At 31.9% G+C, this 26,685-nt stretch overlaps 3 protein-coding genes across 10 annotated transcripts in view; 2 read left to right on the top strand and 1 right to left on the bottom strand.

Annotated features, from left to right (window-relative positions):
* Window positions 1-10,996, bottom strand: part of LOC123694417 (potassium voltage-gated channel subfamily KQT member 1) — a 29,999-nt gene extending 19,003 nt beyond the window's left edge. For 7 of the 8 annotated variants that reach the window (XR_006751813.1, XM_045639877.1, XM_045639868.1 and 4 more), the window contains exons 1-5: window positions 10,763-10,996; window positions 10,046-10,101; window positions 3,167-3,340; window positions 2,424-2,558; window positions 1,456-1,538 (exon numbers count right to left, since the gene is read on the bottom strand). Coding sequence is in view for 7 of the 8 variants with exons in the window: in XM_045639877.1 (XP_045495833.1) it covers window positions 1,456-1,538; window positions 2,424-2,558; window positions 3,167-3,340; window positions 10,046-10,101; window positions 10,763-10,807 (493 nt within the window). In the remaining variant the exon portion in view is untranslated. The remainder of the gene's footprint in view (window positions 1-1,455; window positions 1,539-2,423; window positions 2,559-3,166; window positions 3,341-10,045; window positions 10,102-10,762) is intronic. The other variant, XM_045639884.1, reaches the window with a different exon arrangement.
* A 3,844-nt stretch (window positions 10,997-14,840) lies between these two features.
* Window positions 14,841-19,607, top strand: LOC123693949 (solute carrier family 12 member 8). The gene is made up of 11 exons (XM_045639218.1): window positions 14,841-15,139; window positions 15,212-15,392; window positions 15,473-15,618; window positions 16,067-16,295; window positions 16,487-16,688; window positions 16,766-17,000; window positions 17,075-17,268; window positions 17,593-17,692; window positions 17,798-17,938; window positions 18,186-18,364; window positions 18,710-19,607. The coding sequence occupies exons 1-11, from the start codon at window positions 14,951-14,953 to the stop codon at window positions 18,870-18,872; spliced, it is 1,959 nt and encodes a 652-aa protein (XP_045495174.1). The 5' UTR covers window positions 14,841-14,950; the 3' UTR covers window positions 18,873-19,607.
* A 1,306-nt stretch (window positions 19,608-20,913) lies between these two features.
* Window positions 20,914-22,699, top strand: LOC123690748 (survival of motor neuron-related-splicing factor 30). The gene is made up of 4 exons (XM_045634853.1): window positions 20,914-21,250; window positions 21,325-21,578; window positions 21,714-21,860; window positions 22,352-22,699. Exons 1-4 carry the CDS (start codon window positions 21,209-21,211, stop codon window positions 22,620-22,622), a joined length of 714 nt encoding a protein of 237 aa, XP_045490809.1. The 5' UTR covers window positions 20,914-21,208; the 3' UTR covers window positions 22,623-22,699.
* Window positions 22,700-26,685: the final 3,986 nt, after the last annotated feature.

A 26,685-nucleotide genomic window follows, 5' to 3' on the forward strand; every position in this document is an offset into this window, starting at 1 on the left:
ATAATCCATAACATATTGCCATTGGAAAATTTTTGCCTTCCTGTAATATTTATTTTTTTATCTTGAAAGCACTTCAAAGCAAAGCAACCTGAATGAATGGCTTACGACGTAAGTAAATAATTAGCAAAAGTATACAGTTTCAATCTTATTCTTATTTTGACGTAACTATACCTTATTTACATTTATATATTGTTACATGTACCTAATTACTAATGATATATATTTATTAGTAAACTTTACGTCGTACAAAAAACGTTTTAAGAAAGTTTACAACCGCATGGAATATTTTATAGACATTAGAGCAAACTGATAATAAAGTATTTTATTTTACTTACTAATACTAATAACTCTTGCAGCGATTGGAAACATTAATGTAATCAATACATTAAGTGTGAAAGGAAAACCAGTTCGCAAAAAATATTATCTCCCAGATGCATAGATTATGTACCTACATTACTCCCATCTTTTACAGAAGTATCTATTATATCACGAGATTGTTTGAAAAGAAGTCTGCTGATTCATACTATGTATTTACTTAAAAGTTTAACAAATTCTAGTCGTGTATTTAGTGTATAGAATTGATGCAGGGCTAAAAAATGTACTATAATATTGTTATCGTTTTTTAAAACAATATTCCTTTGTTAATTAAGACATTTTGGGTTATTTTTTTTTGAAAATAATAAAATTGCTACGAACAGGTAATAAATTATAATATCTACAGTAGTCCGGATAGTGATATTTTTATTAACTTCGCCTTCTTATCGTAACGTATGTAAATGTTCAGAATATGGTAATATAAGGTTTTGTTTTGTGTCGGATAAATTTGCATAAACAAGTATATTGTTTTGGAACGTATGTTGCTTATAGATATTCAGATTAGTTTCAGTCTGCGGCCAATCTAATTCTCACGTAGAAATAGACAATATAATTAGTTATTTGATTTTCAGGCATTTAATCATTTCTTTGAATGACTGACCTTTCATAAGTTGTAGGCAATACCACAAGCAATTTAATTAAAAAAAATAACAATATAAAGCCAAAGGCTTTATAGGTCAAAGTTGAAGTATAATATCGCAAGGCAACATTATTAAACCCAAGTGGGCGAGTCGTGCAGCTATGTTTGTCAGTTACGGCACGGCATAGTCTCAGGACGGGAGGGAGCGAGTCCCTCGAGAATTGTGTAGCGGTTGCACGAAATTTAAATTACGAGTACAAAAGACAATTTTGTATAATAACCAACAGAAATATGTAGGTAGAGTGTGTTTGCGATATATTAATTACGTAGGATTTGTAAGCTAAGCGTTTGAAATATTGTGTAGGACCTAGGACTAGATACCTATTATCACACGTAAATTTGAATATGTATTAAGTATCTAACATTTCTTACATTAATATTTGAAAATAGAATAATTTAGAATATATAAAGTCATATAATAATTTTAAAGAAAGTCTTACCTATTATACAGAAGGGCCGCCTCAAAAATTTGAGGCGACCCATCAATCCCTGATACCGAGAGCGACATCCTGAAGACCATAACCTACCAAAAAAAAACATAAATAAATTACAAAAAGGCACGTTAACAACGTTAAAAATATACGCAATGCAGAAATCAGAATATGTCATAATTAAATATTACACAGGACTTAAACATCGAGTAAACTAATTCTATATTAACTTTTAGTAATTCTATTTTTGGATCGTACTTAGGCAACTTGTTGACCAACTTGGTTACGAAAATAGTTCAGTAAATGTTCGCTTATTAACAAGTCTCCCTGTGGATTTCGATCTACTTGTAATGTACCTACAACACTAAAGATTCTTGGTATAAGTACATTGAATGTATAATTAGATGTTTGCTTTTGGTGCGGAAGGTGTTGACTTCTTCAACTAACATCGTTACATAAACATTACAAGGTATACAGGCGCTTCATAGTTTCTAACAGATTTTTTCTCAATAAAAATCAACTCACTGTAATAGGTATTATTTAAAAAAATGTATTCTTATATTCGATTGCAAAGCTATATAGTACATTAATTGAAATTAATAAAATGTTAACTTTTTTAATTCGCTTTTATTCATTATTTAGTTCATTGAATCATGTTATGAAAACGAGTATGAGTTTGTTTAGAGTCATGTTAATGACTTTAATTTGTCACCTATAGCTAGGATGTTAGTTTTCCTTCATAATTTAAAAAATTAAATATGAATTAAAAAAAAATGTATCCATAAAATAACGTAATGCTCTTTATTAATTTACAATTTTCATTTAGAGTATCGGAATCTATAAATTTATATTCCCAATCATCGCGAACTCCTGAATATCTCTATCTCTCTATTTTTAATTGTTTTAATCATTACCGATTATAAATGACTCTAGAAATACCTACATGCATATTGCACTATAATCGTATTATTATTTACCTTAAACAAAATTCTATAGCGAACCACACAACAACTACAGCCTCCATATAGAGCAGTACGATACCAGCCTTTGCTTCGTATTCTTCTATTGTTGAGAAAACTGACAGCGATAAACACATGAACACCATCAAGAACCTGTTAAGAAAAGTTATTATAGTTTGAAATTAAATTAAGATGTCGAAGGGCTCTACAGAAATGGCAGCGGAGCGGGCTCGAGTATTCAAACTTATTTCTGCTTCTCTTATCGACAAATAGGAAAACTTTGATGCAGGCGCCAAAACTAATAATAAGATTCATACAACGTGGAAAGAAATGTTTTATGTATATATTTTATTCTTCACTGCGAAGAATTTTAAATATAAACTTGAGGCTTGTATTCGCTTAGTACCTATTAAGCTCGTATGTAGCCGAAATTGCTCAATTATTGTTCTTTGTAAAACAAATTGTGTGGTCAGTTTGGTTATTTTATAGCTTTCGACGTATATGATTGTAAACCAGGCAATGTGAAACATTGGCATAGGCCTCTGGCATACCTACAGGCTTATATTTTTTTATTAATAAAATTCATAAATACGCATTGCGACATTGCTGTTGTGTACAGTGTAGAATAATTTACAAGAATGTTTTACAAAACAGGCGCTTATACAAACTGTTGACTTATTTATTAAAATATTGTCTTACTTATTAAATGGAAACACAAACTAAGGTTGCGGTTTCTCTTGCAAATTAATTAATACACTTACACAATCATATGATAAAGGACGGCCTTGAAACCCCTGGGCCGTTCGAGGAAATTGTAGAACTTGGATTGAAAGCGTCGGCAACACGCGTCGCGTCGCGTGGCGCGGTAACTGATGGGCTTGCCGAGTAGCGACATCCGCGGCGTCGCCAGCCGGTCGCCGCCACGCTTACACTCACTGCAACCAAGGGCTTACCTAAAGCTATACCTAGAAAAGGCATCTTGATGGGTCAGGATCTTGATCCCTAAAAGTATTTGGCGCAATCATATGCGTTATGATCTTATTTTAGAAATTTAACAAAGTATAATATTTATAGTTTAGTAAACAATATAATATTACCTACGCATTATTGAAATGCAGGATTTAACACGTCTAAAAGAATCTCGTTATCGCTAATACCAAAACATTTTAGACGTAGCTAAGCGCGTACAGCTCTAATTATATTTTGAAACTGTTTTTGCAATTTGTAATATGGGTACGGATAAAAATACCCTGTTTGGATGGCTCTAGCCTCTATGTCAACTTGTTTAATAGGCCAAATATACCTATTTAGTAATAATGCTTTTGGAGATTGAACTATCGGATTAAATATACCTAAATTCTACAGTAGGTACATGAAACTAATAGTAAAAACACATTTTTTAAAGTAATGTCATCAGTATGAAATTATAAAGTAATGATTGTTATTTAAGAGTGGCTGTGAGTAAATATAAACATTTAGGTAATATTTTTAATTGCAAATTGCATGAAAGAAGTGACTATAAATATAAAATTAATGTGCAAGTATGCAATTCATTTTTAAGCGTGTACATGATTTCATTCGCCTATGCCAATATGACTTATTTTAAAAGTCTGAGCTAGCTTTGTTTCAGGTGCTGTATTTAAGAAAAATAAGTGATTGGAGTTTCATTAACGTAGGTAGATGCTGGTAGCAAGTAATGTTATAAATTCTCTCCATTTGACTAGTTCTGTCGTTATTTTTCGGCAATTATTATACCTACGTTCTACTGTGGTTCTACATTCCAATCGTGCGAATATTTATTATAACTTTGATTTATTTTCATTATGAAGGTATTATATACCGACATTCTTTTCCTAAGTATCACAATAAGTACCTACTTATGCGTAAAGCAATTAGCAAAATATTATTAAATAGTGACGTGTAGATACCTAATAGCTAAGCCTAATAGCTATTTGCAAGCCATCAGAATATTCGTCATATTACGTAATAATAGTAATCATCTGAGAATACCAAGCCTCGATAGGTATTAGGTAGGCCGCGAATGATAACATCCATACTAATATTATAAATGCGAAAGTAACTCTGTCTGTCTGTCTGTTACTCAATCACGCCTTAACTACAGAACCAATTTGTATGAAATTCGGTATAGAGATATTTTGATACCCGAGAAAGGACATAGGATAGGTTTTATCCGGAAATCCTACGGGAACGGGAACTATGCGGGTTTTTATTTCACTGCGCGGGCGATGCCACGGGTGGAAAGCTAGTTTAAAATAAAATTTAATACCTATTATATCTGTCCAAATCTATTCTGCAAATTATAATCGTATCTAGTTTGTCGTAGATAGATTGTAGAGGCACTTTTTATTGACTAACTTTCTTCTTCGTTGATGGTCCGTCTAATTGTCTGGATTGAATAATTATACTAATCACAAAACGAACTATCTTATATAGAGTGCTTACGACAGCAATCGTAAGGTGATATAACTTCTGTCTAACATAAAACAGAAGTGACTATTAAATCCAAATCCAAACTTCATACGAAAAATAATATTCACTTGACTAAAATTGATTTTTCATCACTATATTTATACTTAATATCTACAATTAAAAAAAGGAAATATCAGTCATAGCGTCGCTTCATAGATAGGTAAGGTAGGTATATAAGCTTTTACGACCTGAAAAACATTGACATTTGTTCTTGTTACTTTTTCCTCAGTTGTTTTGGTGCTCGTGTTCTGCCATTTAACGGTGTGTTCATGTCGGTTCGTTGAAAAACTTTGTCTCTCATTCATGTTTTGTTATTTGACCAATTGTTTGTTATAGCTCAATAAAACGTGAATATATTTGAGAGAACATGAAGGGTAATATGAAGAGTAGATAGTAACATGAGTGGATCTTGATAATAGCAAATAGCTAGTAAACAAAATAATTTGTTATTTTTAACATGACCTCAATATGTACATTGTACAATATACACTATAACTCACAATTATTGGGAAAAGCTCTCAGGTGCTTTAATAGACAGTTAATTGCAGCTGTATTATTGTGCTTTTTATTTATTACTAGCTGTGCCCCGCGGTTTCCTGAAATGAGCGCGTTCAAATAAACAAACAAACTCTTCAGCTTTATCACTAGAGATTTAACGAAGTATAAGTTGTGGTACCTTCTAATTCTTATACATAAGTCTTAAGTACATCTCTTTATATTAATAAAATGGTTTTAGAACTAAAAAAAATTTTGCTAATTTAAATGGCAAGATATAAAGGCAGGAAAGGACCTAATTATAAATTATTATCGTTTACAGAATATTTGAATTATCTATATAAGTACATATATTTAAATAAGCTTAAGTATGCATTTTGTACCTACATTAAATCAATTATTTTAAAATAAAATATATACGAAAAAAATAATTTTGATTGAAAAATTCTGCTTTACATAATATAACCTTAAATTTGCTTGGTATTTTCTAGCTCTTATTTAATTAGGCTTCGTTAATCCTGTACAATTTACCTTCAAGGAGAGGAGCTTTATGAAATTAAAGCTCGTTTGGTTCGTGGGCAACAACTTAACGCAGAAATCTATGTTTGAAATACTAACTACTTTTAAAAATTATCACGCTAAAAGAAATCGTCTCATTTTAATGCTACCGTTAAAATATTTTCATAGCAAAGTACATACTTCTTTGCGACTAACTCATGTAGGTCAGGTGTCATTGAAGATTATTCAGAGAAGCAAATCTTTTTTTGGTTGGTTAGTCTACTTTTATGCTCAAGTTACGTTGTTTTATTTGTTAACTAACGTCACTCTTTTTAGCTTTTGTCGGACACCACCACTTACCACTTAAAAAGATTTCTAGACACTCACGTTCTTTGATATTTACGTAATTTTATAATAGGATTGCGTAAGCTTGTTATAAAATTGCAACTGTTATTTTATTATTATTTAAATGAAGTTTGTTTGTGTTGACGAAGAAGTTTGTTTGGAATTTAATATTGAAGAGTGAATGCGTATAAAATGCATTTAAACATTATTAGAAGAGAAAGTTTTAAATCTAAAATATTCATAATATAGGTACCTATGCAACCCAAGTAGATCGTTAGAAGCGATACAATCGCGATCGTGACGTTGACGGCAGGAAAGTCAGTAGGTATACATCAAATATTTGCAGCGCAGGTGTGTCTGGTGTTTAACTTATAAAACTTTGTGGTTGTCTGAAAAGTGGCGAGGCGCCATCGAGGCGCGCTGAAAGGCGGGAAATCTCGTCAAGTGAAACAATAATATGCAAACAAATCAATTCGAGACAGCTGAATTTGCTGCCAAGCGTATCAAGCAACATACATTGAAAAGCTTTATTGATACATTTCACGAGAATACAAACGCATATTTTAGAACGCAGCCGTACTGTCAAAGCGTAGGTAGAATACTAAAAGATTGCTTTATTATAATGTGGTTCATACTATAAATATTCAATTATATTTATTTTAATGTAAAGATTGTAGTAATTTAAACGTTGCTACTATACTATACATCGATATCTTAAATCGTTGCTCTTTCCTTTGCCTAAAGTGGTAAAGAAATAATGGAGTTAAGTACCTAGGTCATTAATTATGGGGATAAAAATATACATTTTGTAAATGAACCACAAATATTAAAGTGTTAAATCTATCACTATTGACTTTTAATTGATTCAACCATGGAGCAAGATGGTAAAAGGAGATTACAAGATTCAACAGAAAAGATTTTTGAATTCGCTTTTCTGCTCTTCATGAGTCAGAAAGAATTGTTTGGAATTCCATTTTGCTTTGAGTACCTAAAACTTAAGCATATCAACAAAAATCAGACGATCGTGCGATATCTACAATAGGTAGTATTAAAAACTAAATACTATGTGGATTTGTGCAGTGTTGATTCATGCAGTGACAATCATTTCAGAATAGGAAGGAGATCATGATAAAAATATGTTGAAATCATTTGAATATTTTTATATCTAGGATGTTTAATTCATTATTCGAAGTGCTGGGTTCAATTTTATTCGTGTTTCGCAGACCTAATTTTTTAATCTGAATTTTTTGTATTCATGTAAGCTTTTACAAGTGTTTATTACATATAGTCATTCATATAAACTTATATATACTATAAGTCACATTTTTTAAACCACCATTAATTTGAAATGATGGATAAGAAACTCGATAGACTCTCTAGATAAAACCACTGGACATATACATTTGTCCAGACCATTTACAATTTTAACTTTTGCAATATTACATAAACTGTATTTTGTATCATCACTACATAGTATAAAACAAAGTCTCTTTCTCTGTCCCTATGTCTCTTTTAAATCTTTAAAACTACGCAACGGATTGTGATGCGGTTTTTTTTAATAGATAGACTGATTCAAGAGGAACGTTTTGGCATATAATTTATTAGGTTTTAGACAAAGCGGGCGAAGCCGCGGGTGGTAAGCTAGTATTATCTGAGAATTTTCTGTCATGCGAGACAAAGCTTAACTTTGTTATTTACCTATTCGCAGAACAAGTCCATTGTTTATTTAAAGATGATTTAGGGTAACAACATGATCGTAGCGTAAAATTAGGTTCTCAAACTCAAGTTTCCCCTGATGTCACCTTGAATTATTCTCACGTCTATGAATATATATAACGAATTCAAGTGAGTTAATTTCCTTGACGCGATATTAAATATCGCGGAGCTGCTATGTAATATTTTGAATAATATCCCCAAAATTTCGCCTCGTTAATAATTATGTTACCTACAATTTTGTTTTATATCATGTTTATAAAATATTTTAGTAATTATAATTGTAGAATACAGTTTGTTCTTCACTTAATATTATCTACATATTCTCTTGGTTCTCAAAAATATAAAATAAACCATATTTGATTTATTTTAAAACTGATTTGATTTATACACCATTAATTGTTGTAAGAACAGTTACTGCACTCCTTCTAGGATATTATTATAGGATTTATCTCTTGCTCTGCTTGGTATTGAAATAATAACTTAAAAATTGGAAAACTAACTTATGCGATGTCTACCTACCGGGGTAGATCGTAGAGCACCTGAGAGCAACCTCAATTATTAATCTAAGTCTATTTTATTTTATTCAATACTTTGGTCAGGTTTCATATATTTTTATACAGGATAACAGGTTTGGGTACCTAGTTTATTTTTGTGTGAGTGTACAAAAGGCGACCTCATAAACCTACTTATACCTTATAGACTTATAATAAGATATCTATATTTCTTCCAGGCAACCTCAAATGGAAAGCCATATATATATAGTGCTCCAAATATACAGGGAGTCCCACCGTCGGTATGAGTTCAATGGAGGTTATAGTTATGCATACGCTGAGTAAAAATTTGGCGTAATTTTGTTGTTTATGTATTTTTTACGTGATTTGTGTATGCAAGACTACAATGCCCTTCGCGCTTAGTATACCGATAGTGGTACACCCTGTATACCTAGTTACGTACATTTCCTAGGAATTGTATGTACATTCCCATAATATAGTATAAGGGTATGTAGGTACCCTAAAAAGCAAACGAAACGAATGTCTAAAATGAAACGAAAATTCTGCATTTTCTGATAAATTTTACGTACCTACCAATGTACGTAGATGACGTAGGTATTAAAAATGCTATTCAAATGTTATTTTTTTTCTTGAAACTAAACATTAACTTTTTGTATGAGGGGATGAGAATCTACATCAAAAACGGTAGACTATAGAAAATTATGTGTCCTAAAATCATTCAACTGCGAAACTTTTTTCATTTGTTATTGTTATAATGGGTGATTCCTACCAAGTCAATAACCGTGACATAATTACTTATTTTTCATTTAATCAAAGTCCTAATGGGTCTTCCGACGTTGATCATTTGTCAAGAAGCTAAAAGATTTAAATTATCGTTTTTGTGTTTTATAACAAGTAAAAATAAAACTTAAAGTAATTAATAACTAATTTCTCTAAGAATTGCCTTTTTCTGAAAATTAAACTATAAATGTAAAAAAAATATAAAATGTATTTCATGAAGGTTTTCAGATAATCGAAAAAAATAAAACATGTTTGTGTGGAGGAAGAGAAGAAAAGATGTACTTAGGTTTTTATTTTATTGAAAGCAAAAATTTGTTTGGGATTTTTATTATAATATACTTAACTAATATTCTTCGTATAATCATTGTTGTTGTTTATGTTTTCTTTCATCATCAAAATTATAAGGTAGTCTAGGAAAAGGGGGAAGTTCTATTTACAAAGAGATAGTATTCATATAGTTTTTCTTGCAGGAAGAATTTATTTAGGTAGAAAATTTAGTAAAGCTACACTCTACAATGGTGCAAAATTTTTACAAAATAAGATAAGGAAGGATAGATTAAAGAGATCCTTTCGTAGAAGTTCTGTGTTAAAGTCAATAAAAATTATATGTAGGAACATTAATATAAGGATTCGGGTTGGGGAACTATTTAAACCTAAATATTAATAATTCTACTCAGTTAAGTTTTAAGAAATTGTTAATTCCTTAAATAAACTACAAAAATTCATAAAAAATATGTATAAATTGTTAAATAAATTTTCTACGCTTGACTACTTAATCATAATAATAATACTGCAATATATTACCTATGACGAATAGCATCTTCATGTACCCGAACACGCCTTGTCGATTTCATTCTCACCTAAACATTTTGTGCCAATAAATATTAGGTAGGTAGGTAGGACAAATGTATAGGATAGGAACGCAAGAAAAATCCAGATTATTCGCCACTAACTATATCCCTTTCAGTTAAAAAAAAAATGCAGAGGCAAATTTTTTGAAAACGTTTAAGTAGTCTTATTTCTATAAAATAAAAATATTATTGTAATAAACTATTTTACTTCTTAACTGGTAAAAAAACATATAAAATTTATAGTTTAAAAAAAAATTAATATTTATTTGTAAGAAGTTGTAACTTTCAAGACCTTACGAATATGTAGGTATTGTTTTTATTGTTTGTGTAAGTATCGCAACTTAGCATGGTTGCGGCGGCGCAGTATGTTTAGCGATCGTGCCTAATTTAAGTATGTAATCAAATGCGAAAAAATCTGTTGAACCCAACACGGCCTACTACGCTTAATGGTAAACTATCGATCCAGATCGTCGAAGGGCACACGGAGCGACATTTACTGATCATTGTTAGCAAATTACCCACTAAGTAATTACTTATTATACACGAGGCTAACAGTGCATATACAAAAGGCATGCGATTCAATTTATCATTCATCCTATCCAGCGAAAACGTAACAACAAACTGACATAAACATTGTCGTGAAAAATCGAAACAGTTGTAACTTACATACCTTAAATTTCACAGCCAATCTAAACAACTGAAAACTGACATCCATAAATATTTACATTCCTCGATGTAGAGGTGAAAGGCGTAATCGCGTACGTTATGGGAGAGAGGGCGAACTCGTAGCGGTCGGTTTCGATGCGGCGCAGCGCGGGTGCGGCGGTCGCGCGGCGCGGTGCGAGCGGCCCCGGGGCGCCGGCATAATAGCCGCCGGAGAGGGCGGCAAGTGGCAGGCGCCGCGAGATCGGAGCTCGAGCTGCGGACGCCGGTCGCCGACTGCCGAGCCGCGAGCGAGTGCGAGTGACGCCATGCCGTACGCCACCGTCGCCCGCCGCGCGCCACCGCCCGCCCATCGTACACGTATCCCGCCCTCGCTCACCCGTTTTACTGCTTTTAATTGCTAACCATCTCTTACAATTCAGGTCATCTTGCCTTGTGTTGAATTCCTTCCGTAACAAAAAATTCGTTGCAATTTGAATATTCAATATGGCCTCTGTTTCAATTTACCTTAGAATGATATGTACATAAAAATTTACTACGGAATTTCTTTGTGTTTATTGGATTGAATGCGGAGCAAGGGTGGCTATATAGCATTTAGGGTGCAAGTTCATTTTTGCGCTTTGAAATTAAAATGAACGCTTTGTTTGCTTTGTTAGATAATAGAAATTAAATGGTTACAACAGTATTTATTTGCGTTAAACTTCAAATTAAAAAAAGAGTCTAAGAGGGAGAATTCAATGACGTCTCTTAGTGTATGTTTGTGAGCTTTAAATCGGCCAGTTGTTCTAATTGTAATATAAACTGTATGAGCATGATTTTAACATTGATTAATTATATATTAATCATTCAATAACAGCCGCGACACAGCACGCATACGATTTGATGGTCATCATTAATCTATGTCCTACTTTTTGTAAGGGTTCTGTTGGTTAATCTATAAAGCTCCATGTAAACTTTTGTCTTTTGATAAAATATGGTGTTTATTGTATTCGTCCTTATATATCAAAACATATATTATAGGCAAGTGTTTTACGTGAAATAAATATATTTTCTGATTTAACACGTTGTAAAGATCTTTTCTCATACAGATCAATATCCTTATCCTTATATCGTTAACAAAAATAATTCCCCAAATGAGATTTTTATATTAATGCGCACAGCGCAATGTATCCATTTAAAAGACCTAGGCATTTTTGATATCCGATAGCGATGGCAAGAAGTTTCTACATTAATATGGCGAAATCGCATTAGTTACACTATTTATGGGTCAAGAACTTATGGATCGATTTTCATGTTTGTGTTTTTTTCAATTTACTGGATTCTTATTATTCTGAATATAATAATAAATAATATATATATTTACGTTACAGACTCAGTGCATGAATAACTATAGGTAAGTACTTACGTTTGATCTAAGTACAAATAATAGATTTTCATAATAGATTTTGTTTTTGTGAAGTTATCGAACCATATTTTACTTATTTAAGACAGTAAAAGGCCTTTGATATCTATCTACGATTTATACATTAGGTATATGTAAGTATATCATCAAAAAATAAGACACTGTATCGTGGCGGAGCTTACACTAGATAAGCCTTTTCAGGATATTTTGTTATCGCTCTGTCGGGTTTTTCGCAAAGATAACAACGGTCAAGTAGGTTGTGCTAAGAATAGAAATAAATATATAATATAATATATGCTCAAGTGAAAAGGGCTTTTGAGACAAACGTATTATCTTTTTTGTTTCTTAAATGTAAGCTGTACAAATTGTACAGAAGTAAATACAGTGTTTATAATAATTAATAATCTATAAAATAAAAATGAATCAATTTAAAAAATGTGCTGGTAAGCGCAAAACTCGAAAACAGCTAAACCGATTTCGTTAATTATTTTTATAATATTCCTTGAAGTGCGTGGTCAGTTCTTATGGAGAGAAAACGTAAACATGTACCACGGGCGAAGCCGGGGCGGACCGCTAGTAATTTATAAATTATTCGTTAAAAAAGTACTTTTTTAATGATAATACATATTTTTGAGATTAACTACACAGTCGACCAAAATTTAATATAATTTTAGAAACAATAACCAATTTTCGTTGATAGAAATTAAGAATAACCTATTATACAACTTTATTTTCTTAGAACTAAAATGTTTGTTTTTTGCAAGAAATGTAATAAAAAAAAAAGAATAATTTTATTTTTACAAAACACTGCAAGGCGTAAGCTTTTCGCCCGTAGCGTCGCGTAGCAAGGATAAAGAAACTGCGTAGAGCTTTTGCGTAGAGTTTCCATTTTTATTAACGTAGGTAACTGCAAGCAATTATATATTTCTGTATTCTGCATATTAGAGAATATTTGAAATATTTTTGCATGCTACTTATAAAAAAAAGATACGAGAAAATATAAGAGGTTGGTTTCGATTCAACCAAAAAAATACAATCTGTGTTAACTAAAAAGTTAACATGTTTCACGTTACTTGCAGGACTAAGTTTCACAATATCCACACAGATATTGTTTTTTAATACGGATAAATAAAGTTTTAAATGAATTCCGTATCTATGGATGTTTGCGTCAAAACGTTAATAATAGATAAAGCGCGTCTTTTTTTTTGTCATTTCACTTTTATTATAATATTTATTTCTTCATTTAATCTCTCTATCATCTACTTATTATTTTTTACCATATAATCGGCACATATAAAAAGGTGTTGCCTATTGGTTGGTACCTATTGCCGAAATGTAGGATAGATCATAGTCTGTTAGACTCAAGACAAGGTTTTTATACTTACAAAACAATTAAACATTTTGAAAAGAATGGTTCATTGGCTCCTAACTACTGTGACAATTTTTTCGGTGTCGAGTGGATAAAAATCTTATATTCTTGCATACATCATAATATAAAGTATTGAAAAGCAAGAGTGAAATATTTTGGTACTCACCGGGGACAGCGGGATAGACACGTTGAAAACGGGACAATCCCACCTAACTCCCGAACGTATTGTCACATTGAAAACTCGTACCAAAATGCCCTGAATAATCAATCAGTTAACACATTTTGTTCAAGGCAAGATTTTTTGTGTACGAAGTTCCTTTTCGTGCGGTACACTGGCTACGGCTAGGCGATCGTTATGAAAAATAGTCCTATCATTCCTTCACTTTATCATTGAACTCCTAAATATTGTTAATTTAATTAATTATACCTCCTATATGCAATGGAAATGCAAGGAAGAAAATTAATGAGGGGAAATCTTTAAACTGTTTCACCTTTTTATAAAGTCTAGAAATAAGAAAGAAATACTGTTTTTTAAACTAAGTATAAAGGCGTTAGTACACCTACGCATTCGTATGCGGCAGCGAGTCTCTGCGGAACTACTGCGTAGCGAAATATCTGCGGAGCGTTAGTACACAGCAATGTTTTCGCAACTTTTTCGCAATGATATGCCATTGTAATTTTCTCCATGTTTGTAGTTTTCTCCATGCTACCACTTTTTTGTACGTATTTTTATAATCTGCGTCTAAGATCTGCGTGTCCAATTGCGTATAAATAATACGGGATAATCTAGAATAGAATGCAAAAATAATTCAGTATTTTCAGCATCCATAGGCATCCATAGCGCGAAAATCTGTCCTCACCGACAGAACGCGAGCTGACGCTTTGCGATGCCATACTTCACTATAGTTGCGTCCTTGTCAGTATTGTTTCGCAAGGACCTGCGAAATGGCCGTAACCTACCCTTAGCCTACACCAAGCCTACACCTTATCAAACCTATCATTTACGGATCACAATAATTAATTATTAAAATTTTAGACTCCGTTGTAGATTTTAGAAAAGCTATACTTTTTTGTGCTTTTTTCAAATTATTTAGTTTATATCACAGGTTCATAATATTATGTGTATCGTGGTGATGTGGTGTACACAAGGGTGTACATGGGTGTACATCGTGAAATCCACAGGTGAAATCAATGACCATAAATTGGCTTTCTGTAATCTACTATACCAAAGAGAAGTATATAATCTATTGATAATCTATTATCACACTGTCATTTCCAAATGACGTTTAAAATTCTCAGAATGTCAATTGTCAATAATATGTGAATTCTGATTGCGTTTTTTTTTTGTGCTTCGGCTTTAATAAACAATGTTTACTCAATGAGATTTTTAAATTTAATTGTTAAATTAGAATAAAGTTACCACAATGGACCAAAGTAATAGATCAAGAAGGACTGATTTAGATGTGGCTAGTTTTCAAAGTGGAGAACCAGGCTTTGATAGAGCACGTATGAGAAGACAATCTGGAGGTTTTGTAGATTTAGGAAATGAATCACAATATGGTACAGGTGGACATCAAGCTTCAGGGGCAAACGAGATATTTGCAGACGTGCAGGTACTAGCACGTTAATAGTAAAAATATTGTTTCTTGGTATGACATCATCTTTCTTTAAATTTATCTTTTTAGGGAGATGTGCCGTGGTGGAAATCTAATTTCTTCATTTCCCAGCCAGTGCTCTTTGGAACATGGGATGGGGTATTTACGTCATGTCTTATAAATATTTTTGGAGTTATTGTTTTCTTGAGGTCCGGCTGGATGGTCGGACAAGCTGGTTTAATCAATGCTATATTAATAGTAATTTTTACAGGTAGATAATATTTCTCTTACCACATTATCTAGACTTAAGTTCATGACACATGTCTCAGTAAATATACTTTTAAATTTCAGTTTTTGTAGCTTTGATCTCAGTATTGTCTGCTGTGGGAATTTGTGAAAGATGCAGAATTGAAAGTGGTGGTGTGTACTTTTTGCTGGCTCATACACTGGGATCCAGAATGGGTGGTGCATTGGGAATGATTTATTGTTTTGGGCAAGTATGTATCATAAAGACTAAATTAAATATCATATTATATTAGAACTAGCTGCTCCGCGCGGTTTCACCCCCGTGGCTCCACTCCTGTTGCCCGTAGTGTGATAAAATATAGCCTATAACCTTCCTCGATAAATGGGGTATCTAACACCGAAAGAATTTTTCAAATCAGACCAGTAGTTCCCGAGATTAGTGCGTTCAAACAAACAAACAAACAAACTCTTCAGCTTTATAATATTAGTATATAGATAATATTATGAAAGTCATGTTTATACAAATTGTGATACAAATATTTAAAATACATACTTAATAATATAACTCAATAAATAAACAGCAAGACAACTGATTAAACATTTAGTCAATCTATTACAAGTGATATAACTAACCGTTCAATAAAATAACTTTTTATCTATATTCATCAGTAAGTTTGTCATAAAGTGAAATATTTCCAGGCTGTAGGATGTGCTTTAAATGTGTTTGGTTTTGGGGAATCAATGGCGAGTCTGGTTGGCACAGACAACACTTGGGCAGCCCGTGGGTTTGCTGTTTCAGCAGTTCTATTATTAGGTACAATCAATGTTGCTGGAGTCAAATGGGTTATCAAATTGCAATTTGTACTACTGCTGATTATTTTAGTAGCAGCATTGGACTTTTTTGTGGGTTCATTTACTACTGTTCCAAGTAAGTATAAAAATAATCCATATTACTAGAGACTTGGTATTAATTATATTTATTTTTTACACATTTAATTGTTTATATACATAAGTGGCTGATGACTGTTTATCCAATAAAACAAATTGTTTATAGTGCAGACTGCAGAATAACTTTTTATCTTTAAATAAAATACATTTAATATCTATTTTTATTTTTAGATGTTGAATTTAAAGGATGGCTTGGTGGAACAATAGCCAATAACACATGGGCAGACTACCAGGATGGATACACATGGTTTAAATGTTTTGGTGTATTTTTCCCCACTATAACTGGTATACTAGCAGGTATTAACATGAGTGGCGATCTGAGAAATCCTTCCTTAAATATACCTAATGGATCATTAGCTGCCATCAGTACTGGGTATTTTGCATAACCTTGTATGATATTATATTTTTACATTTATGTAGTTTATATTCTTATTTTAAATATTTTTGCAGGACTTTTCTGTATCTTATGTTTGTCATAACATTGGCAGCAACCGTAACAAGGGAGGCTTTGCTTACAAATTTCTCTATAACAGCTGACATGTCTGCAGTCAAAATTCTACTGCTCGCTGGTTTATATGTCAGTTCTATGAGTTCCTGTCTGGGCGCTATGTATGGAACACCAAGAGTATTACAAAGTATTAGTATTGAAAAAGTCATACCTGGTTTAGACGCCTTAGGACATGGGGTATGTTCTGAGATATGTTACATATTTTTGTTCATTTTTATAAGAGTTACTCATGGCTAATTCCGAAATTGCAGCGAGGGCCTAATAAAGTGCCCATTTACTCCATGATCGTAGTAGCAGTAGTGACCGTTACATTCATCATCATTGGCGACATCAATAAACTTGCACCAATTGTTACCATGCCCTTCCTGATCACATATGCTAGTATTGATTATTCTTACTTTGCTCTCGCTCAAACATTTGATTTACAACACAGACGTGAAATGAGGTATGATTTTGTTTTATGTTTTGTTCATATTTTATATTTTGTTTATGTAGCTGTTGTTCACCAGTCATGTATGCATGCAATATTATAATAAATCTACATGCTTGTAAAGAATATATTAATTTCTTGAATAAAAATTACAAGATGCCAGTTTTAGGATAAATTGTGTAACTTTTAACTTTCTCATTTATAATACAAACTGTGTTAATAATTTTTTATTAAAACGAAATATTTTATCGATCTTTATCTTCAATAGCTTATTGGGCATAAATAAAAAGGTAAGTCGTAATCAACATATTTATTAACTAAATTATTCTATGGATCCAGATTTCAGGGTCATTCACAAAGGGACACCCAGGTTTATGGCGCAACTGGAAGTGATTTGGATTTATTGTTTCCTGAAAGAATCCGCCATAAAACAGTTGGCGTAAGTTCTTCAAATCAATCTTTAATAATAAGAAATAGCAATAAAATTTTCTTTAATATGCTACAATACTGATTATTTGTAATATTTATTTTTAATTTTATGTAGGATTTCACGCCTTCACCGACTGATTCCGCAATCATGAATGGACGTGCGTCAAATGGCGATGTGCGTCCTGCTGTAAATGTGCATTCGAAAAATAAAAACTGGTATTCCCACTTGTGTAATAGGTGGTTATCTCTTGCTGGTGTAAGTATACACATTATGTTGATGAAGTGAATGTTTTTAGTACCTATTTATTGTTTTATAAATTGTATTGTTTTTTCGCATTTCAATTTTCTATTGTGTTATTTTTCGGAATTGATAAGTCTGCGACGCTGTAATCAAATAAAATAAATCCGCTTATAACTTAGACATAGACTTAACAGTAGTCAACATGGCTAAAAAAGGTACTGGTAAGTTTTAATAGTGGGAGTAATTCATAACTGTTTTTCAGGTGGCAATAAAATTGCTATTGATGTTGTTAGTGCACTGGATGTATGCTCTCGGTTGTTTGTTAATATTATGGCTGCTATGGCTCTACATTGGTGCGGCTAATCCCGCCGTGAAACCTGGTCGTGCATCCGAATTCCACTTTTTCCATTGGTTGAAGATATCGTTCTTGCAAGCTATCGGGTAATTTATTTTATAACTTTTGATCTTATATAAAAACTTCATTAATTAAAGTATGTTTGTATGCATTGAATAATTAATATCGATTTCAAGACATTATCATGTTACTAGAATAGAATAACGTCATTAACAATAAATAATATCATAATAATTAGTGAACTGATCAGTCTAATTACTTTAGTTAATTGCAAGATACATCATAATTAAGTTGTTAGGTCTCTAGGAAATTTAGAAAAGAAAAATAAATTTTTAGCTATGATAATTTTGTGCTAGTTCTGTTATTTCCCATAATGGGTATTATGTATTAGGTAAAATAGGTTATAAAAATAATATTTTGTGTTATTTTAGGAAACGCCCATTAGAATATGAGCAACTGGTAGTCACTCCAGTGCATGCTGACGTGTCTATGGAACAAGAAAGACTGAATGACGATAATGAAGACTTCGCGTCTCGCAGACGCTACCACCAATCCACGGCTCTGCAGACACACCTCGTTAGTGTTGATAGTTAAATATACACTATCTCTTATATTAGGATTAAGGAAACGAAAACGATGTGCATTAATCTAAAATTGTTGTGATAAATTTTGTGAATTGAAATGTGCAGGAAATGTGTGGCAATAAGTGACAACGATTCATTACCAATTGTTTTAGAAACTTAATTTTAAAAAATATGTCTGCCTTTCATTCCATTTATAATAATTTGACCAATTAGATAATAATAAAATGGTCCAATTGTATTATGATTGGAAATTATGTAGGCATTCCAAATTCAAATTCATTATTATTTAAAATTGGGTTACAAAGAGGTTTATTTTTTCTAACGAGATATTTATTATTCTCTCCATCTACTAAAGGCTCCGGTTTTGGCCAAATAGCTCACTAATAGCACTGAATGTATTATTTTGTGTTAATATAAAGAGTATGGACCATGACTAATCTATAAGAAATGTTCATTACCTATTGCTTATTTACTGGATATCCGCGGACTGTAATTACAGTGTCGCTGCAAGCTGATAAGCATTTGCCAAAAGCTAGAATTAGGTACCTACCTAACATAATTTACTCATATCCATTATTATGATACACCTTTATTCATATTTTTACTTCCTGCATTCTTGACTTTTACTTTCAAGTTATTATGTTTATTCAAGTGAAGATCCAATAATAATAATAAAAAAATCATTAAAATCCATTTAGCCGTTCTTGAGTTATAAGTGGTCTAACACATTTTTTTAACATTTTATCTAGGCAATAACATAATATCATTTACTGAAATCTTTATTTTTGTGTCCATGATGATAATATGTTTTATTTATTTATTGCAATAACATAAAAAATGCTAATTAGTTTTGTTATTATATTTTATCGTTTTAATTTTGTTATAACTGTAATGACCTTATGGTATAGTATTCGTAATAATTCTATCAGTGATCTCGAGTTATATTCTAAACAATCCTAAACGTTGTAATGATCACATATCACTAGTTAATTTAATTGGAACTTTCATATTACTTGGAATATCCGCATTTCTTAATTGGTTTTAATTAAATACATACCTATTTTGCTAATTATATATTGACATGCATATAAAATCTATTAGTTAGGCTTAACATAATAATATTATGTACGTGAAGTTTACTATGCATGCTAGGTATGAATGTTTTTGCAATGCAGTGTAATAATTTATTTTATAATATTATTAATAATTTAAGAACGCTTGTAAATATTATACTCAATTTTACTATTTTTATAATAATATTAAATTAATGGAAACTTATTCATTCTACTTTTTTCCCCTATATATAAATCCTCATATAGCCACTATAGTTAATTTACCTATATTGTTTATTAGTTACAAATAATTTTATTGTTCATTTCCATACCAAGCATTTTTATGGCGGATAGTGTGACCACCTCCCTCGGCTTCGCGGTGCAATGGGCCTCGCGCCTCACAGCCGACAATAAATTTGAAATTAAAAATCTTTGTATTAAAAATCCAAAAGCATTCATAGGGTTTTACTTTGATATATTATGTACCTAATCTTCTATAATATAAAAATGAATCGCAAAATGTGTTGGTAAGCACATAACTCGAGAACGGCTGAACCGATTTCGTTATTCTTTTTTTATAACAATCCTTGAAGTACGAGGATGGTTCTTATGTAGAGAAAACGTAAATATGTACCACGGGCGAAGCCGGGGCGGACTGCTAGTATATTATAATAATCTCAATTCGTACAAAATGTCATACTTCTAACGCCCCCCTTCTTATGGGGGTCCTGAGTAAAGAGAATAGCTTAATATTTTCTAACCACATACACAATTTCTAATTCTTTTAATGTAATATTCTTGGTAATATTATAAGCCATATTTTTCGTATTTTTCATTACTTATTTTTAAAAGTAAAAGTACCTAGCGTATCATAGTGCAGAAATGTTTGAGGAACCGGAACCATAGCTAACCATAGACTATCACAAAGCTAAAAAGTGTGTCAAATTTATACAGATACTTGACAGTTGACACATGATTCTAAAGTTCTTACTTCTTGGTTTTATTACATGGTTCGTCCATCAAAAAGCAGCGAATATTTTGTGATATAAAAATATTCAATTGTAAGGACGCTTCGCTTGTTTACTGATAATTAAGTGAATGTTTATTTGTATACATATTGAACTTCAAAACTATAGCTAGTACAGTGTTCTCTGAGGTACAAACACATAAATCAAAATAGTTACTGTTGTCAACATAGCAACTGCAGCTTCACACTTTTTACGTGTGAATTTGGATTTTAATACCATGTGGATTGGACTCGACTTATAAATAATTTTTGACGAAATATTTTACAATGGCAGATGATTTAAGGAACTATAAATTGCAGTTGCAACAGGTAAAGTTATTGTTAATAATTGCCATTTTCCTATTATGAACATTAAATCAATGTTGTTTCAAATAATATTTTAGGTAGAAGCTGCTTTATTGACTGATCCAGAAAACGAAGAACTTTTGAAGCTTAAAGCGGATTTGGAAGAAGTAATTGAGTTGACTCAAGATCTAATAAAAACTCAAGAGGGTGAAACCAATGTCAGTGTTCATAGTTCTAGTAATAATGATGATGTTACAGCTTCCCTGCTGGCTGCGGAGAGTGGTGAAGCGGCAGCAGTGCAAAAGTGGCATGTTGGGGACAAGTGTCTTGCTAAATGGAAATCTGATGGCATGTAAGTTCTTATTTGGGTTATTGCCCTATATCATCAACTATCTCAATTTATTTTATTAATCTGTGTAATATACTTACTAACAATATTTAATGTAGGTAATGTCCAAAAATGTATTTTCATGAATTTTTATTTTAGGTTCTATGAAGCCACAATTGAAGAGATTGGTGAGAATAGTCTAAAAGTTAAATTTAACGGATACACAACATTGGAACCTGTATCTATGCTGGATGTTAAATCTTTAGGCTCGGGTGTGAAAAGACCATTAAGTGGTGATGAAGGAAAGTAAGTTTACAATATGTTTGAAATAATCCAAGTATTAAGAGGCCTACACCACCGAAACTAGCGCCACCGAACATTTTATTTTTTTACTCCTTAACCAGATCAAATTTAAAAAATCTAGCTTGGTACTTTGCTAGTATATTACTTGTAGTATTTTTGGTATTACTTTTCACTATTCTAACTGTTCATTATTCTAGAGAACTTTTGATTACCGCCAAAAGTGGCCACTTTTGGCGGTAATCAAAAGTTCTCCTAATTTACCGAATGCAAAATAATGAAAAGTAATACCAAAAATACTACAAGTAATATACTAGCAAAGTACCGAGCTAGATTTTTTAAATTTGATCTGGTTTAGGAGTAAAAAAATAAAATGTTGGGGGGGCGCTAGTTTCGGTGGTGTAGTCGCCTTAAAGAGTATTTATAAAAATTTAGAATATAGCATAATATTATGTAAGATCAAAAATATGAATACTTACTATTACTATTTTTTTCAGACAAGGCAAAGGCTATAATAGGGAATATTTGAAAAAGAAGAAACAAAAAAAGCAACAGAGATTTAAACAAATAGAAGAAGAAAGGGAGAGTGAAAAGAATAAGTGGCTTTCATTCCATACGAAAGCATCTAAAAAGCCAGGTATAAGAAGTAAAAGTATATTTGCTTCGCCTGATAACCTAGAGGGCAGGGTTGGAATTGGAACATGTGGAATATCTGGTAGACCAATGACTGAGTATACACCCGGAGAAAAGTGGAAAAAGGGTGGATAACTCACTAACATAAGTCTTAGTTTAAATTCTGTACTGTCTTTGTCACATGAGACTCAATAAATACTTTATATACAAAACCCTTATCTTTTATTTCATTATTTGTCATCCTATTATAAACATAACATGATTTAGTTCAAGCCTCAAGGTTTGTATAATTAATTATTAATTAATATTTTAATAATTTTCTTATATTTTTCATTACAGACGCTATATTAATTAACATCTCTGATTCAAGAAAAAAGAAAAAAATAATAATCATTACATAATCTCATTTAATAGGATTTTTATTTGTCTTAGATATCTAATAATATTGCTATTTTCCACTATTTTCCAATTTCATACCTAAAAAAAGACAAACTCGTATCTGATTCCAACAACCTTACAAGGTTTAATAACCTATGGACTATGGTTTCTTGTGGTTTTAGTTCTACTCAACGCAACATAGAGGGCATGAAACAAAATTTTAATTAATTTCTCCCTCATGAGTCATGATCTGGAATTGATGGAATAGGTAGGTACCTAAATAAATAATATTTATAAATGGTTTCTTGAAATATTATTTTAAAGAGGAGTATTTACACGGAAGCATCATTTTAAATTATAATAGGCTTCCTAATTTGGCAGGACGATTATGAAAATACAATTGTAAAATTTGTTAGGTAGGTAGGTATGTAATAAGTGCAAAAAAGATGAATTTTAATAAGAAGTCAATTAAAAGGGGTTCGATTTCTAAGTTTCCTCACATAGTTTCAAAGATCGTAAAAATCGTATCGTAAAATCGTAAAAATTGTTTATCGTAAAAAGTATCTTCAATACAATAGAAGATACTTTTTACGATAAAACATGAATTAGATGCTTACCGGCTACCGTAGGGTATGTCAAACTATGAATGCAGAGATAGCTCTGAAGACACAATATTGAAAACAAATCTACCTACATTAAAATCAATTTTAAGGAGCTGATAAATTCATTTTTTAATACTAGCTTTCCACCCGCGGCATCGCCCGGGCAGCCAAAAAAAACCCGCATAGTTCCCGTTCCCGTGGGATTTCCGGGATGAAACCTATGTCCGGAATGGGAACCTATTCCGGGATATGTCCTTTCTCGGGTACTTATCAAAATATCTCTATGCCAAACATGCAAATTGGTTCTGTAGTTGGCCGTAGATAAGCAAAAAGGATCCAACCCACAACATGACCGAAAATGAGTTAAATATACCAAACTGCTCGTCTAGGTCTATATTTTCGATTAGCAAAAACAATCCAAGTAAAATATGAATATTTTGACGTTAAATTGACACTGGGTACCAACCCACATGTATGGAGAAGCCATATTTTAGTTTCGTAAAAACGATCCATTCTTCTTGGATCATATTGTAAAACGCTCAGTCTAAGAAACTAACACAAAACTAAAATGTTTAAAAAAATCCAAAGCATGTGGATCCTTTTAGATATTTAATTTTTATGATATTATGATGCAATAGATAAATCACTAAAAAGATTCAGAAAGCATGGATCTCTTTTGTTAAACTGAATTTTGTAGAAATGTATACTGGTTTAATAACAAAAACGATTCAGAACATTTGGATAGACTGAATATTATGTATTTAAAGCTTGAGGCGTTAGGCATGCATTAAGTTCACACTCCAAGTATCTTGATCGGGTCACACATCTTTGCCTTTTTTATACCGATTTTTCTAAAATAGAAGCACTTTGAAAATACCTGAAAAAATTTACGAAGCTGACGAATATGTCGAAGTAACAAAAAAAAAATTACTCGCACAACTATCGATCACGCGCTCATGTGATCTTTATTACCTTCATTCAAGAATTGCCTATAGAAGACTGTAAGGTTTGTTGGGGATATAAATTATTAAGACTGAAATCGATTGTATGCGCACCTCCATCGACTAAACAGTTTAGTCATGTTGAATTCAAGAGGAGAATACAGCTCGACAGATCAGTTTAGTCGATGCAAAAGTTGTATGTATGGGCGGGCTCGAAAGGTAAATCTTCGGAGGTATCTGATAATGATTTTCAATGACTATGGCCAAATTTTAAAGAAAAGCCCAATTAGACGATTTGGAGTCAATCTTTGACTATTTATCTAAATACTGCCTGGATTTCTATAAATCAATCCAAGGGGGCAATCCAAGACTTCATGACGATGTAGATATGGCGATGAACCGGACTTCGCACACGAAGAAGAATAGTAAATCGGATAGAATTAATATGTTTTATATAAATAATGAAAAAAAAATTGAAAGTTAGTTGTTTTATTTATGAAATTAAAAAAAAATAAGGATCTTAGTAGCAATTAGCTACTTTGAATCGTTTTTGCGAAATGAAAATTCACTTATCATAATTGAAAATAGGTTTTATCAAAAAGGATCCTAACACACATTTAGCTGAATATTTCAAGAAATAAAACTAAATTCAATAAAATTTGTTAGTAAGAATAAAATATACATTGACACACACACTTTTCCTTAAGAAGCAAACACAGGTTAAACTTCAAACTTCAATAACTCAAAAGTAACATTTTGTGGGTTGGATCCTTTTTGGTTATCTACGGCCAGTTAAGGCGTGATTGAGCAACAGACAGACAGACAGAGTTACTTTCGCATTTATAATATTACTGTGGATAATCGTGTAAAAATTTTCCGAGGACAGTGAAAGTCCCGGAAGTTCTGCAGTTTTTTCTTTTATTTTTAAATGAATGATTAAGAAATTTTAAATGTTGTATTTACAATACGATGTTAGTTTGCTATCAAAGGTAGCTGATGGGTAATTAGGTACCTACATTAGGTAACCTAGAGAGCTTTTTTACTAGTTTTCCGCCATGTTTGAGACCTTTTGACCTTTGGTATACCAAATTTGGAGTAGGTAAATCCATGCCGTACAGTTTATCTCGGACATTCATACTTATAGACAAACAGACACAAATTGTAACAAATATTATATATTTTTTGGCTTCAGTATCTATTGTAGATCACGCCCCAAGTAGGTATTCATAAAAAATACCTATTCAATACCTAACTTAAATTCTTATGATTTTATTAGATTCAGCGATCTCGCAATGCCCCACCGAATTCCATAAAAGGTTATTCTAAATAGTTATGAAGTTATATATCATACAAAATAATAAATACATTACATTTTTAAATATCTAAAATAACGCATGGATTAACCTATAAACCTTGACGAGTATCGCACACAAATTAGGTATCTAGTGCCTAATTAGATACTTAAGTTTTTCATAATACTTACATAATATGATACCTTTAAAACGGTTTCAGTCCATTGAAATGTTACGGTTTTTAGGCCTATCTTCAATAAATGGTTGGTTTTAGCTTCAGAGTTCAGACCCCCCTGGTCTGAACCCCTGGACCCCCCTGGGACCAGTAAAAAAATAAACTTAAATATTATGTCCTCTGAAAAACGCAAGCCCAAATGTAATTATTGTTCAATGAACTATTTATAAATGCCAGTAATGTTTTTAAAGATGAGCACGACGTGTTATTTTCTATTTTAAACTATTATATATATTTGGTGTTCTGTTTCTGATTTGAAAAAAGGGTCACATACAAGAAAATATTTCAGCATAATTTTATGTATGGTTTGAAACGTTTGTATCTGAATAGAATGAATAGATAAACAACTGTATTTTGTAAGAGGATACTTGTGAATTACTTACATTGAAATAATGCTAAAGCACGTACCTAGGTATATGCCCGGTCAAAGGTACCTACTACCACAGCATTTAGGTAGGTAAGCATAACACATCACAACATCTTCGCTGACTTTTATCCATTCGGTATTAATTACTTTAAATTATATATTTAACTAGCAGTCCGCCCCGGCTTCGCCCGTGGTACATATTTACGTTTTCTCTACATAAGAACCATCCTCGTACTTCAAGGAATATAATAAAAAAAGAATTAACGAAATCGGTTCAGCCGTTCTCAAGTTATGCGCTTACCAACACATTTTGGGATTCATTTTTATTTTTTATATTATAAGATATTGGAATTACAATTATTCTCTCTTGACCATTTCTATGA

Source organism: Colias croceus, chromosome 1 (genome assembly GCF_905220415.1).
Source record: "Colias croceus chromosome 1, ilColCroc2.1".
NCBI classification, from domain to species: domain Eukaryota; kingdom Metazoa; phylum Arthropoda; class Insecta; order Lepidoptera; family Pieridae; genus Colias; species Colias croceus.